The 16,851-nt window shown below is 43.2% G+C and overlaps 1 protein-coding gene across 1 annotated transcript in view; it reads right to left on the bottom strand.

Annotated features, from left to right (window-relative positions):
• The window catches only part of LOC117875522 (maltase-glucoamylase, intestinal-like), a 108,483-nt gene that overhangs the window by 89,668 nt on the left and 1,964 nt on the right, over positions 1-16,851 (bottom strand). Inside the window, exons 2-4 of the mRNA XM_034766906.1 lie at positions 4,909-5,287; positions 4,409-4,514; positions 4,159-4,307 (exon numbers count right to left, since the gene is read on the bottom strand). Of these exons, the coding sequence (XP_034622797.1) occupies positions 4,159-4,307; positions 4,409-4,514; positions 4,909-5,287 (634 nt within the window). The remainder of the gene's footprint in view (positions 1-4,158; positions 4,308-4,408; positions 4,515-4,908; positions 5,288-16,851) is intronic.

Below are 16,851 nucleotides of genomic sequence, written 5' to 3'. Positions count from 1 at the left end.
TGCCCCTTCTCTACCTACGCTATATGGATGACATCTTCATCATCTGGACCCATGGGAAGGAGGCCCTGGAAGAATTCCACCATGCTTTCAACAGCTTCCACCCCACCATCAACCTCAGCCTGGACCAATCTACACGGGAGGTCCACTTCCTGGACATCACCGTACAAATAAGCGATGGCCACATTAACACCACCCTATACCGAAAACCCACTGACCGCTACGCCTACCTTCATGCCTCCAGCTTCCACCTCCATGCCTCCAGTCACACCACACGATCCATCGTCTACAGCCAAGCACTGAGGTACAATCGCATCTGCTCCAACCCCTCAGACAGAGACCAACACCTACAAGATCTTCACCAAGCATTCTCAAAACTACGATACCCACACAAGGAAATAAAGAAACAAATCAACAGAGCCAGACGTGTACCCAGAAGCCTCCTGCTACAAGACAGGCCCAGAAGGGAAACCAACAGAACTCCACTGGCCATCACCTACAGTCCTCAGCTTAAACCTCTCCAACACATCATCAGTGATCTACAACCCATCCTGGACAATGATCCCTAACTTTCACAGACCTTGGGAGGCAGGTCAATCCTCGCCCACAGACAACCTGCCAACCTTAAGCATATTCTCACCAGCAACCACGCACCGCACCATAACAACTCTAACTCAGGAACCAACCCATGCAACAAACCTCGATGCCAACTCTGCCCACATATCTATACCAGCAACACCATCACTGGACCTAACCAGATCAGCTACAACATCACCGGCTCATTCACCTGCATGTCCACCAATGTTATATATGCCATCATATGCCAGCAATGCCCCTCTGCTATGTACATTGGCCAAACTGGACAGTCACTACGCAAGAGGATAAATGGACACAAGTCAGATATCAGGAATGGCAATATACAAAAACCTGTAGGAGAACACTTCAACCTCCCTGGCCACACAATAGCAGATGTAAAGGTAGCCATCTTACAGCAAAAAAACTTCAGGACCAGACTCCAAAGAGAAACTGCTGAGCTCCAGTTTATTTGCAAATTTGACACCATCAGATCAGGATTAAACAAAGACTGTGAATGGCTTTCCAACTACAGAAACAGTTTCTCCTCCTTTGGTGTTCACACCTCAACTGCTAGCAGAGCACCTCACCCTCCCTGATTGAACTAACCTCGTTATCTCCACACTGATATATACCTGCCTCTGGAGATTTCCATTACTTGCATCTGAAGAAGTGAGGTTCTTACCCACGAAAGCTTATGCTCCCAGTACTTCTGTTAGTCTCAAAGGTGCCACAGGACCCTCTGTTGCTTTTTACAGATTCAGACTAACACGGCTACCCCTCTGATAAAAGCTACAGGAGTCTCTTCTACACTATGGCTCCTACTGCTTCTCTCACTGCTCCAACTACACTGGTGCCAACACTAGTGGGAATAATTTTGTAACATTTCCTGCTGTAGACACAGTTGCTACTATCAAATAAATAGCAAACAGCATGGATTCCAGATCCGGAAGTATGGAGTAAATTAACATGTTGAAAGAGGATATACACACAGCTCTCCTGAACTCTAATGGAAGTGGTGAGTGTAAATCCCTATAATGGGACAAAAAGAGATACTACTCAGCATCCAAATTCACCCATTTAGATTGGCTAGGATGAGTGAAGAGGTGTTTTTTTGTTAATCACACAGAGAATTCAGCTACAAAGAGGGGTACAGTTGTGAGAGGAATCTTTCCCTGCTGGAACGAGACCCTCCCATCTATAATCAACTTGCTGTGCCTTTTCCCAGAAACATAACATTTTCCTTTCTCATACACTATGTGCAAACATCAGTCTTGGCAATGATAATGTTTCATTAATAATAGTGTCTTCAGTTGCCGGATAAAGCCATTAACCATGGCAATATTAACATTTAATCGGGGTTTTTTAATTGGGTGGATTTCAGAAGAGCTTCATCTCCTGAGGTAACACAGCGTATGCTTTTCCAATGGCAATTTTTAACAGCAATGGATTTCTACTGAAATCTGAACTATTGATACAGATATTAGCCAAGGCTGCCCTCTATCTTCCTCTCCTTTCAACACAGCCCATTCTTTCACAGAGCTTATACTGCCACTAAGCCCAAAGTTTCAAAAGTGAGCACTATATTTAGGAGTCCCTTTTTAGACAGATACTGCCTGATCTTCAAAAGCCCTTAGCTCTCAGCAGCTCCCATTGAGAACAACGGGGATCTACAAGGTAGGAGCTCTTTTGAAAACCTGCCAAATAGGCCCTGATTTTCAGAGTTGCTGAGCACTCGCAGTTCCCACTGGAATTGTGTGGGCTCAGCACCTCTGAAAAGAAATCCTGCAGGTATCTCGAGTTGAGATCCGATGACTGAGATACCTCAAAATTAGCAAACACTTTGGAATAACTGAGACTAAATTTCTGTGCTTAGCAAGTGTATGAGGGGGGTGGGGAGGAATGGGAATGGTATTATGAACCAGCTCGTAGTAATTTTTCAGTAAGCATTCCCCTCACATATCATAATTCCAATTAATAAGCCTTAATCAATCCTTACAATGACAAGGGCTACCGAGATAATCTCTTGGATCAAGGAAAGGAAAATGTAACTGGAACCTGCTATCAACTCAAAGCCATTAAGTCTAACTGAGGAAGTAAGCAAATTTTTCCTATCTCACTGATACATAGAACACTAATTTACAGTACCCTGTAAAAAACAACAACAACAAAAAAACAACTTTACAAAGGTGGCTATGAAGCTTGTAAAAGATGTCACACAAGATAGCTATTTAAAAGAGTGTCCAGCTAATTAAAAATAAAACCCGGTGTTTACATTTGCAGACTCAAAATATTTTATAAGCTGTATTCTCAAGGACAAATTTCTGACGAGACAAAAGAGGTTGTAACACGTAGTGAAAACAACCAAAACATGTTTTGAAAATGTTCAGTCTCCTCCCCATAAATTGGGACGCTCCATTTCTTGCCAGCAAAATGTTTATATTCTGAGTCTAACAACTAACATCTGAAAGAAATGGGGTTTTGTGTGTTTTGTTGTCAATATTCAGATTTAAGTTTTTGTATGCAATTTTACAGAAATGATGGATAGAAATAATCAAAGCCACATTCCATGAACTTCTGAAAGTGTGCTTGACATAAAATTCCTGTGAGCAGTAACATACTTTTTCCTGTATTTTCTCTCCCAACATTCTCATACATAGGGTACACATATTTTATATGATCTATTTATCTTGCTCCTCCTACCTGAGTCATCTAATGATACCACAGTCCAGTTTGTGACATCTTAATACATCATAACAACCAATCATACGATGGCAATAACACTGGACTGTAGTCTCACTAAATGAAGCCAGCAAGAGCACACTGATTAGAAAGGAGTAAGTTACTCATTCCATACAAATATCTTGGTAACCATCACTAAGTGGAAAATAAGCAAAGAAGAGATTTATGATGTCAGAATGGCTGGAAAGTGACAATGTGAAATTTGTGGTATTTGCTGATGTATGGACATTTCTCCTTAAGTAAAATATACCACACAAGTTGTACAATTCAATGCATATTTTTGAACTGTTTTAGCACTATTTCTCTAGTTTCCTTGGGCCTACATTTTGAAAAGTGATTAGTGTTTATGGGGGTCCAACTTAAGACATTCCAGGAGCCTAATTCTCAGAGGATGAGTGATTAGTACTTCCTGAAAACTAGGCCCCACTAAGAGGTCTCAGGTTGGGCACTCAGAAATGCAGGTCGTCCAAACTCACTAGTCATGTCCCTTGGCACCATTTTATTGCATTGCAGACATACAGCATGCAGTACCAGCTAGATTTTTATTTGATAAGGAATAGCTCTTGAGTCGCTGATCAATCTTTCCTTAATGTTTAAGTAACTCTTGTGTGTATATATATTTATGTTTATATTCAGCACTATGATAGGACTCCACTTCCTAATGGGACATGCCTTAATCTACTAGATGTCATGTGCATGTGTACATACACAAAATTCATGTTTGTGAGAGGAAGGAGCATTTCTCTCCGTTCGCCATGTTAAACCAAGCAATTATATATGTGAAATAGTTCTCATCTTGTCTTCCTTATTTTCTACACAAAACAATCTTAATATACTTGTACTCACACCACTGTTCCTGTGCTTTTCCTTATGATTTTAAACTGAAAGGAGGGATGATTTGTAAACTCGATGTCATAGCTGGTGTCAGCAGCAGCTGTGGATGGAGACTCAATCTCAAGTGGAACTTCAAATCGTTGGCTGTTAGGATCATAAATCTAAATCAAAGTGAGAGTAGGCACAAAGTTGTTGGTTGGTTAGTTAGCTTAAGTTACTTGGACTTTGTTTAAAAAAACAAAACAACAACAACAAAACTTACCTTAAACCTGAGTCGGTCTTTTGTCTGGAACTCTACGTCCATGGCAACAGGAGAAATATCATTGCCGAACAGTGATATCATGGTATTACGTTTCATCAGCATTAACCTACAAACACACTTAATTACCACACACTAAAGTGCCAAGCACAAGAACAGCCATATACAGGGCAAAACAGTGGAAAGGATTCAGCTCTATTAACCAATAGCAAATGTTTCTGGAAAAGAACTTCCATAAATCATGAATTTGTTAATAGGTATTGCTGGGGTGGGCAAAGGAGGGTATTTTTTCCCCAAAATTCAGCTAGGTAGCATGGACTTGTACCCTCTTGTGGAAGGTCCAGCTACTCTACAAAAGGGGAGTGGGGGAAATTTATGCCTATGCATTTATAAATGTATTCTAGAATCAGAACCCAAAACTGTATGTAGCTTTTAGGCAGGCCAACCAAATGTGAATGCATAAAGAATTATTACAGACTTAAACAAGCAATGGTAAAGTTTACCTCCAGCCTTTAGCTGTCTTTTGCGGCTGCCCATACAGAGAGTACCCATATGGGCCAACTTCTGGGAAAGAACACCAGGGGGCATTGGAGACTTTTGTAGAACACCAAATGCAGCCCTTTGCCTCACATGCCTCTTTTGAGGCACCTAGCTGAGGGTGGCAATCAATGCGTTTCTGAACTGGAACATTGCTAGGGCAAGTTGGATCTTCAACTGAGTCATAGAAACAAAATGGAACGTTCGGAGCACTAGTCTCACACCACCGGCAGCCACGACTTATGCAGGAGGTTTCAGTAGCTCCAGGTTCTGGATGACAGTCTTGCCGAAGGTCCTCAGAGATTGTTGTTGGGCATGTGCTTGAGCGAAAAGGCTGAGCTAAAACTAAACCGGGAAAGGAAACAGATACTGAGCATCAAAAACACAGAGGAGTTCAGCATGAAATAATGCAACTTGCTTTTGTGTAGATATAGCTAGAAAAATTAGAAGATAAATAGTGGATAAAGCAATAAATAGAATTGTTATGGAGGCGTGCAGCCTTGACTGGAGTCAAGGATGCTCTGAGATCAGCTCTTAAATAAAGGCTAAAAATCCTGTTTCACTTTAAAGATTGAATTTGATGTATATTTACTACTATTAGTAGTATGTATTATTATAGGTTTCAGACTGGTAGCCATGTTAGTCTGTATCAGCAAAAACAACGAGGAGTCCTTGTGGCACCTTAGAGACTAACAAATTTATTTGGGCATAAGCTTTCATGGGCTAAAACCCTCTTCATCGGATGCATGGAGTGGAACATACAGTACGGAGGTATAAATACACAGCATATGAAAAGATAGGAGTTGCCTTACCAAGTTGGGGGGGGTCAGTGCTAATGAGCCAATTCAATTAAGGTGGAAGTGGGCTATTCTCAACAGTTGACAAGAAGGGGGTGGAAATCACTTTTGTAGTGCTAATGAGGTCAATATAAACAAGGTGGCCCATTTCAAACAGTTGACAAGAAAGTGTGAGTATTAGCAGGGGGAAATTAGTTTTTGTAGTGACCCACCCACTCCCAGTCTTTATTCAGGCCTAATTTGATGGTGTCCAGTTTGCAAATTAATATCACTTCTGCAGTTTCTCGTTGGAGTCTGTTTTTGAAGTTTTTTTGTTGAAGAATTGCCACTTTTAAGTCTGTTATTGAGTGTCCAGGGAGATTGACATGTTCTCCTACTGATTTTTGAATGTTAGTAGCTATTGAGTATTTGCTTCAGGTTGGAGGGCTGTCTGTAAGCGAGACTCCCAAGGTCTGTGAGAGTGTAGGTGACAGCCCCCAACTAAAACCTCTTCAGTGCATCATCAAGGATCTACAAAAAGAACAGGAGTACTTGTGGCACCTTAGAGACTAACAAATTTATTAGAGCATAAGCTTTCGTGGGCTACAGCCCACTTCTTCGGATGCATATAGAGTGGAACATATATTGAGGAGATATATATACACACAAACAGAGAGCATGAACAGGTGGGAGTTGTCTTACCAACTCTGAGAGGCCAATTAAGTAAGAGAAAAAAAAAGTTTGAAGTGATAATCAAGCTAGCCCAGTACAGACAGTTTGATAAGAAGTGTGAGAATACTTACAAGGGGAGATAGATTCAATGTTTGTAATGGCTCAGCCATTCCCAGTCCTCATTCAATCCTGAGTTGATTGTATCTAGTTTGCATATCAATTCCAGCTCAGCAGTCTCTCGTTGGAGTCTGTTTTTGAAGTTTTTCTGTTGTAAGATCGCCACCCGCAGGTCTGTCATTGAATGGCCAGACAATGGGGGTGGCGGGAAGCGGCACGGGCTGAGGAATGTGCTGGCCACCGCTTCCCGCCACCCCCATTGGCCTGGAGCAGCGAACCGCCGCCAGTGGGAGCTGCGATCGGCCGAACCTGCAGATGCAGCAGGTAAACAAACTGGCCCGGCCCACCAGGGTGCTTACCCTGACGTGCCACAGGTTGCCAATCCCTGATCTATCCTGAAGGACGATCCCTCATTCTCACAGATCTTGGGAGACAGGCCAGTCTTTGCTTACAGACAGCTCCCCAACCTGAAACAAATACTCACTAGCAACTACACACCACACAACAAAAACACTAACCCAGGAATCAAACCCTGGTGCCAACTCTATCTGCATTCTATTCAAGGGACACCATCATAGGACTGAACCACATCAACCACACCATCAGGGGCTCATTCACCTGCACATCTACCAATGTGATATATGCCATTATGTGCCAGCAATGCCCCTCTGCCATGTACACTGGCTAAACCCGACAGTCCCTATGCAAAAGAATAAATGGACACAAATCTGACATCAGGAATTATAACATTCAAAAACCAGTAGGAGAACACGTCTATCTCCCTGGACACTCAATAACTGACTTAAAAGTGGCAATTCTTCAACAAAAAAACTTCAGAAACAGACTCCAACGATAAATTGCAGAACTGGAATTAATTTGCAAACTGGACACCATTAAATTAGGTCTGAATAAAGACTGGGAGTAGATGGGTCACTACAAAAACTAATTTCTCCCTGCTGATACTCACATCTTGTCAACTGTCTGAAATGAGCCACCTTGTTTATACTGGCCTCATCAGCAGTACAAAAGTGATTTCCATCCCTTTCTGTCAACTGTTGAGAATAGCCCAATTCCACCTTAATTGAATTGGCTCACTAGCACTGACCCCACACTTGGTAAGGCAACTCCCATTTTTTTCATATGCTGTATATTTATACCTCCCTACTGTATGTTCCACTCCATGTATTATTATAGTTAGTCATCACTAAAAAACCCAAAACTAAGCTAGTCATCTTCATAACCTTACAAACAGAATGTTACCTAGTTAGCTATTTCTTTTGGTCCAATCCTGCACTTCCTCTCCCACTGGAATCAATGGGATCACCCATGTAAAGAGGGGTTTGCAACAATGGGATTCTATAGTGTTAAAAAGTAGCGACCGTTATCAAATATTACAAAAAGAGGGAATAAATCTACTACATGTAGAACATCTACTCTCATTTTAGCATATGGGAATTTCAGTATTAAGCCCTGATCATAATTAAGGCCATTATTTTCAATTACTGCAACAATATTTTGGTGATTATTTCATTTTGAAAATTAAATACTATCTTAAATGATTAAAGCTTTTGTATCTAAATTTTAAATGTAGACTATTGCATTCTCAAAAGCTTGAAAATCTTACTGCATATATAGCTTGACTATACTATTGACCCCATTTAAATATGTGTATATGACAATATTCATATCTGCCTCTTACAAGCAAAGATTTGTGATGGCAGTTTAAAATATAGAATGATAGGATGAGGAATGAGATTATAGATTCACTTCAAAACCTTCCAGGATTCCTGAGTTTATTCCTGAGCAAGAAATGGGAGAGGAATGACAGTTAAGTATTGTCTAAACTGACAACTTTTGGAAAATTTCCCATGATTGCTTTAGCAAGGATGCATTTCCACAGGTTACTTCTGGGTGAATTCTGCACCACTGCACATCCACAGAATTTATGTTCCCTGAAGATTTCTTTGCTTTCCCACAGAAAAATGACTTTCTGACAGGGAAGCAAAGGGAAGTCATAAGAGTAATCATGTGACCCTCCCCTGCAGTATGTTTTGGGTGCCCAGGGCAGCCAGCAGAGAAGTAAATCACTGTGGGGCAGGAGGCAGGACTGGGGAAGATCTGGCTGGTGGCTCCTACCCTGCGCTGGGCTCAGCTGCTAGTCCCGGCTGGGCTGGGGAGGATGGGACTTCCTCTTCCCTTGCACGGCATCCAGGGCCGGGTCAAATCCACCCCCAGATTTCTCCCCTGGCTCCAGAAGTTCTGCAACCTCCCCTCTCCCCCCGCTTCCTACACCCATTGCTCCTCAGCTGCAGGGGGAGAGATCCCTGTACAGGGAGCTGCTCCCCCATCCACCCAGCCCCCGTTCATCCAAACCCCCTCATACCCAGACCCTCTCCCCGAGCCGAACCGCCCGCACTCAGAACCCCCTGATGAGCCCCACTCTTCCTGCACCTGGACCACCCCAATTAGCCACCTGCACCTGGATCCCCACCCCACTGAGCCCCACTTCCCCAGCATCTGGACCCCCTCACCCACACACCCCTGACAAGCTCTATCCCCCGCCACACCCAGACCCCGCCCACTGCTGAGCCCCAACCACCTTCACCTGGACTCCCCCAATAAGCCCCTGTGCATCCAGATCCCCTCCACACCTGGATCCCCCCCCCCGAGACACCTGAACCCAGATTGCCCCAATCGGAACCCCCTAAATCCATACCTGGATCCCACCCACATTAAGCCCCTCCACACTTGGATCCTGCCTCCCCACACAGAAGGGCAGGGCTCTGGGGTGTTTCTGGGGCAGGCCAGGTCCTTGCGCTGTGTCAGGGTTGGGTGCAGCCTCACCGGTGAGTCCGTGGGGTGGACCTGCACAGTGATCTCCCACGTCTGTGCAGCCAGTGCCATGTGCTCCCCAATTCCATGCTGGAGCCTCCACATTTATTTGACAAATGCAATTTTAATTTTTTTGGCACAGAATGCCCTCAGGAGTAACTGGTGCTAGACATAGTGGGAGCTTAAATATAGACCAGTTGCTGGAATTTTTTGCACTGTAACATCTAGGCCTGATCTGAGCAGAGTTAGATGACAAAGAGAGCAAAACTCTGGCAGCTGGTCTGTATAAATCCAGAAATATGGACAAGGTGATCCAGTGGATACAGTGTACTTGGACTTTCAGAAAGCCTTTGACAAGGTCCCTCACTAAAGGCTCTTAAGCACAGTAAGCAGTCATGGGATGAAAGGGAAGGTCCTCTTATGGATCAATAAAGGTTAAAAGACAAAACAAACGGTAAGAATAAATGGTCAGTTTTCACAATGGAGCGAGATAAACAGTGGTGTCCCCCAGGGTGTACTGAGATCAGTGCTGTTCACATATTCATAAATGATCTGGAAAAACGGGTAAACTGTGAGGTGGCAAAGTTTGCAGATGATACAATATTATTCAAGATGGTTATGTCCAAAGCAGATTACGAAGAGTTACAAAGTGTAGCCTTTTATTTTAATTAAAGTGAATTTTGTAATGTGGTATTACACAACTGTGGGTTCAGTTCTGGTCACTACAGTTTCAAGTTTAACAGAGTAAAAGTCACCTCTGCTATTTGCTTCAGATTTAGAGTCTCTAGGAACACGAAGACCAACGGTAGTGACCACACACATTCACAAGTACAAGGTCTAATTTATTTTACAAGTTTTATTACAGTTAACGTTATGATTACCCAAGCATATAGAAATTCTATAAAGACCTATACACAAATATAGTTATACTCACATCCTTAAAAATAGTGTTGGGTCTGATGGGTCCTTCCATGGATTGATTATCAGTAGAGGAATGGCTCCTGCAGGAGTTTCCCATAGGGAGCTCAATTTTCCCTCTCTGGGCACCCTCTTTTTATAATGTGATTCTGTCTATACCTACATTCTTTGCATTTACATGGAAGAGTCAATCTTCTCTTATCCTAGAAACATAAGGGACCCCAAATTCTATAGGCTATGTAGGCTCTCGCTAACATTGATGTACAACCTGTATCCTGTGGTTAAGACACATGTTGGAGACAATATGTGCTTTTACAGTATTTTTATAATTTAAAATTAATCTTCCAGCTAGATTTTCACAATATTACCACTTGGTACCTTTTTTCCCATAATCTTAGGGCACCGGGTTATTCTTCGGTCATTTAATTATGTCAGCATTCCTTAGCTTCAAGGCCTAAAAGAGCTAAGCTAAAATCTTGCAGGCCTCAGCTTACAGGCCGTGCATTTCAGCCCTACTTACTTAAATACCGAATACATGATTATTTCCTATAATACTGATCAATCTTATACTTCTATAATCCTACAATTTAACTCTATTTAGCATACAATGATTATATATGACATAGCATGTTAGTTAATTATAACATCATACAATGAATAATAAACTAAAATCATTGGCTAAAAAAGGGATCTCTCAAAACTGGGTGACTGGGCAACAAAATGGCAGATGAAATTCCATGTACATAAATGCAAAGTAATGTACACTCCCAGCTATACATTCAAAATTATGGGATCTAAATTAGCTGTTACCACTCAAGAAAGATCTTGTAGTCATTTCAGAGAGCTGTCTGAAAACATCCTCTCAATATGTAGCAGCAGTCAAAAAAGCTAACATGTTAGGAACCGTTAGAAAAGGAATAGATAATAAGACAAACTATCATAATGTTACTATATAAATCCATGCTATGCCCACATCTGGAATATTGCGTGGAATTCTGGTTACCCCATCTCAAAAAGGGTATTGAACGGGCATCAAGAGGGTATGGAACAGCTTCCATATGAGGAGAGATTAAAAAGACAGACTTTTCAGTTTAGAAAAGAGACGATATGACAGAAGTCTTTAAAATTGTGAATGGTGTGGAGAAAGTGAATAGGGAAGCGTTATTTACTCTTTCACATAACACAAGAACCAGGGGTCACACAATGAAATTAATAGGCAGCAGGTTTAAAACAAATTAAAGGAAGTAATTCACATGATGCATAATCTGAGGAATTTATTGCCAGGGAATGTTGTGAAGGTCAAAACTATAACACGATTCAAAAAAGAACTAGAGAAGTTCTTGAAGGATAGGTCCATCAGTGGCTATTAGCCAAGGTGGTCAGGGATGCAACCTCATGATCTGGGTATTCCTAGCCTCTGACTGCCAGAAGCTGGGAGTGGACAACTGGGGATGGATCACTCAATGATTGCCTGTTCTGTTCATTCCCTCTGAAGCACCTTTCATTGGCCACTGACAGAAGACAGGATAATGGGCTAGATGGACCATTGGTCTGACCCAGTATGGCCGTTCTTATGTTCTTATAAATGCTCCCACTAACACTCCTGGAGCTGCACAAGTACGAGAACAACAGAAGGAAGTAGCCCTAAAATTAACACTCGGGGAGAAAATTAAGTTAAAAACCCAAGATTATGTAAAGCTTCATCAGCTGTTCCATGCCTTAGAGACAGGAAATGAACTGGGTTGCTCAGGTAGAAATGGCCTTCGTTAGAGTGGGCTGAGATCACAAATTTTCAGTTTTCTGCCTCTATCCATCGGCATGAAGTCAGAATATTGACCCAAGTGAAATCAAGCACTTTAGTCAACACCAAGTTCAATTTGTTTAAAAAAAAAGAACCATACCCCCCTCATGCTTGGGCATTCCATGTAAGTCTTTGCATTGGATGCCCCCATTGGCATAGTCTATCACAAAATGTCTTTTAGGACCTGGCATTGGTTTACCTCCAATTTGGCCCTACAGTTTGGAAATAGCATGAATAACTACAGCCATGGGGAACATCAACAAGTTTCATTCCTCTTTTTAAAATGGGTAACTAAGCTTGTTGAATCAAACACTTTGTGTCACATGCCTGTGTTGAGCCATTCCCTGTGGGGAAAATGCCAACACATGGAGACAGCTGGAATTAAAGTTGCTACACCAGCACAACTAGCTGCTTTCAATAGGCTGTAGAGGTAATCTTTGTGAAGCACAGTCACGTGTCTCCCAAGAATAATAGCCCTGAGTTCACTCTCGACTTCTTCCTTCTGGATTGCCCTATGCAGGCTCCTTGATTTTCTAGCACTGTTGATGTGACCATAACCAGTCACAGAATTTACAGTTGGACATGGATGATCCTTGAAATCTCCCATGGTGCAGCCAGCCCATGGAGTGATATCGAATTTTGTTAATGGGTAGTGAGATGAGAAAGGAAAAAAAATCAGGGTTTGGAGCTCAATCCAACTAAATAAGGGAGATCTGAGAGTAGTATCTCCCACAGCATTAGCAATCCCCTCATCAATTTAGGATCAGAGATGGTGGGTTCCGTAGGGAAGCCCATCTACCTTCTTCTTAGCCAGAAGTGCACGTAACCTAAAGCAGGGTTGAGTAAGTGCACATGTGAGGTCTCTATAATATACAAATAACTTCATATTGTTTATATTTAGGAACTTTGAATATTTATGACTGTACACTTTTGCTAATGGTGCTGTACATTATATAAGAGAAATGAGAGCTGCCCCTTTAAGAAGAGAGTGGGGCAGGGGCTAGAGTGTACAGTGTATGGGTATGCCTCTGCAGCTGCAAGAGGAGGCTGGCTGGGAGCTGGGCACTGAGGAGATCTCCCTCTGAAAGAAGCGCCTAAGGACAAGGTTTGAATGCCCAGAATAAACAGTGTTCTCCTGGAAATGCTGAGTTTTGGGACTGAGAGTATCACATACACATGTTGGGGAGACGGGAGTCAAAAGAGGGAAATTAGGGGGGATCCTTGAAGTTCAAAATGGGATCTGAAGACTCTCCCCAAAGAGATTGTCAGCAACAATGCAAGACAATCTTCTTTTCACTCCTGCCTTCCACTTCTTTTGTTCTTTTAAGGAGGTTATCAGTGCTCATTATAATCTGTTAACAAGCATGGCTAAAGACGTCTGACCTTTCACGAATCTTGAATAATATCCAGTTGAGCGATAACTCTCCTTTTGTCTCATATTTTTCTTGGTATTAAGGACACTGGAATTAAAATGAGATCACTGCTGAACACTTCAACTGGAGCAGCACAACAGATTCTTTTTTAACTCCTCTCTTCTCACTCCATGCTAGGCGACTGCTCTCTGCTCCCTTGACGCTCTACCCCTCTTTTTTGTTCCCAGTCAAACTACCCCAATTCCGCCCACCTATCAAGTCCCTTTCAGTAGTCTGGTTTGGGATGTAGGAAAGAGTTTTGGGTTAGGGGATGCAGGAAAATGTAGCGGATGCTTGAGACACCTACGTTAGCTCTGAGTACCACAGCTTTCTAGGACAATGTGGTAAGACCATCTGACACTTCCTACTTTATCTCCTGAATCACGAGCAAAAGAGCTGGAAGAAAACACAGAGACTGGGCATCAGTGAGCTAGAGCCATTTATTTGTTCCAGTGATCTTTGGCATGCTGGGGAAGAGCCTCATATCTGTGTGTTTTTGGTTGGATCCAGATAAATCCAACAAGGGGAGGCAGTCGAGCTTCCTGTACATCAACTGGAATCCACTTCTGAGTTCAGGGCTCAGACCAGGAAGTCTATCGATGAATATTTAATTTTGTCCAGAAAGCTTGTGTGTTCAGTGGTCCCCTTTGTGCTGACCTCCTCCTGTGTTCCAAGACCAGGTATTACCCCTGGAATAAGAGAAGCCCCTTCTCTGGTATCCTTGTAAGTAGAAATGAAAACTATTCTGACTTTTTATGCAGCCCTGTAGGTCTTCTTGGACTTACCAGCAGCAGAAAGCAAACTTTTTGGCTACCTCTATTGTCAGTCATTTTTACAGTCTTCTCCCTGAGCAGGATTCCACAGGATAATTTTGAGGTGCAGAGAAGTACTTTTGAATAGTTCTCTGTTGTCCTAGATGAAACCAAAGAGGGTTCCTGGCCATTGATTTATCTGCTAGCTTCATGGAGTCCAAGATCCATCTGCTCTGAACACAGTAGATATAAGAGAGCAAGTGTCTGGAGAGGCACATGCATGCATATATACACTTATATAGAATCAACTTTAATTTGGCAGGCTTTTGAGGGGTGAAGCTTTCTACCTCCCCCCCCCCCCCCAGGACATAGTGGCCATAGAAAAGCATACGGTTGGTCGCCAGTCAAGCTTTAAGGGCTTCGGAAGAAGTTCCAAGGTTATTCCATTCTCATAGTGACTTCTATTTTCCTGTTGGCAGGGTCATTTGGAAAAAATGCCCCTCAGCTGGAATTAGCATTCCTTTGCCAGGGATGCTAATGTAGCTTCATTCTCAAGGACAAAGGTTCTAGGACCCTGTCAGCTTTGTCAGGAGTTTCTTATGCCTCCCTAATGCTTTATTTAAATACAGGGAAATAGTAAGTCCTAATTAGCTTTTGCATCCTGGGCTTTAGATGATGACTCCTTTTTCTCTGGCTGGATCTCAGTGGTGGACACCATTTTCCTGCTCACAGTTTCCAGCATGTCAGGTGAAAGAACATCCTTTGTTTCTCTGACTCAGGATTATCACTATCTGAAGCAGAAATTCCTGTTCTTCCAAGGGAGGAGATAGACCTTGTGGAAGGAGATACAGATCTAGATCCTACTGGGCTTCTCTCTTCTTCTTTGGTTTTCAGGGCTGGGTGACTGAACACAAAGGATTGGCCACTTCTTATCTCTCTTTCCCTTTTGGGTCTTTGCCCATCTGAAGGGAGTAAGGAAGGCCTCTTGAGCTCCAATGGTCTGTCACCAAATTCCTTCCTCAGCTCACCCCCGAGGCCCTGGGCTGAGCCCTTGCACTCACCCAGGCCTCTGCTTTGCAATGTCCAGGTGTTCCACCACCCAGCCCAGTTGTAAAAAAACTCAGTCTCTGCTGAGCCCTAGACAGTCTGCCCCTTCCAGGGCTGTCAATGAGCACAAAAGGAAATTAACACAATTTAATTGTCCTGTGGGTGTGGTTAAGACTCTCTTTCTTAAGAGATGCTTCTGGTAAGCTGTGGTCCCAACTAGGATCACAGGCCAATATGGAGAAATAGTTCCCTCCAAAGGTGGATCAGCAGTAAGCCCTCCTTTCCTTCAGGAAGGGGTTACTAGGCAGTGATCATCCAACAAATCCTTGCCTTCAGTCACCCCTCTCCACAGTAACTGTAGACCCACTCTCCTGGCTGGTCTGCCACTGGCTGGCCTGGTTTCCTCTTTTTAAGTTCCTCCCTCCAAATCTGACATCTCTGAAAGGTGTAGCATGATGGGGTCACCTGAGCCCATAGTAGCTCATTAACCCTGTGTTGCCCAGGGTGGGATTGATTAACCCTCCCACACTCACACACACACCTTTTCATCTGATATATATTTGGAAAGTAAAAACATTTGTAAGAGCACTCAAATATTCCCCTTGGGAAGGAGAATTAGAAAGAATGCCAGACTTCTTATGCACAGACTCAACCACCCCCGTAAGAACTGGGATGGAACTCTGGGGCTTTCCCCTTTACAAATGGGTTGGCCTGTGGGATTCAGGGGAGTTTAGAAATTACTATCCAAAAAGTCCCTTCTCAAGGATGAAGGTCCTGTTTGCAGATTACCAAGAGATGAAGAGGACTGACCTGCCTTTGTGAAGATGTCTGTTGAGGAGTCTTGGCTGGTGGGGAGGATGCAAAGGCTTCAACGAGCTGCCCAGACTCTGAGCCCCCAATACTGGCTGGTCAGAGTCTATGGGCTGAAAGCAATCATGATAAAACTCCCTGCTATGGCTCCTTGAGGAAGGAGCAACTCTACCTCTGATTGCTCCATCCAGAATATGACGCAGGAAGGGAGAAACATGTGAGGGAATGAGCTTGACAGGCGGCCCTGTTTGGGGCAGTAAAACCCCTAAAAAGTAATTTCCTGAAGGGAGAGTACAGGGGGTGGGGTGGAGGGAAGATCTGCTTGTTAGGGGCCCCCAAGTCAACTTTAAAAACTAGGACTGCAGGGGACAAGGCAGGATTGGTGACACACTGCCGTTTCCACTGCTGGAGATAAATCTGGCACAAAGGCAGAAAGGACGTGGCTAGGCCTGAGGGACAAGTCTGAACTGCCTCTCGTATTTTCAGGAAGAGAGATGGGGGAGTTTAGGGGAAAGGAAACAACTTTCTGGATCCTAACTTAACTGCCAGCCCTGCAAAACTCACCTGTTGGTCAGAGTCAAGCGAGGCTCTTTCCATCCATGTGCATCACTAAATGTTCCACAGGCCAAACTTAGGTCTTCACCTACACCCTATTCAGCCACATGAGTTACAAATTCTGGCCCCCACTGACAAATGTGCAACCCCTTTGCGGTCTGTTGCTTTGCACAGGTATATCTGAATGCAACACAGTAACACTGTTGATGAAAGATGT

Source organism: Trachemys scripta, chromosome 1 (assembly GCF_013100865.1).
Source record: "Trachemys scripta elegans isolate TJP31775 chromosome 1, CAS_Tse_1.0, whole genome shotgun sequence".
In the NCBI taxonomy this organism is placed as follows: domain Eukaryota; kingdom Metazoa; phylum Chordata; order Testudines; family Emydidae; genus Trachemys; species Trachemys scripta.
Note: the sequence above shows the minus strand (reverse complement) of the source record. Positions and strands in the feature narration are given on the sequence as shown.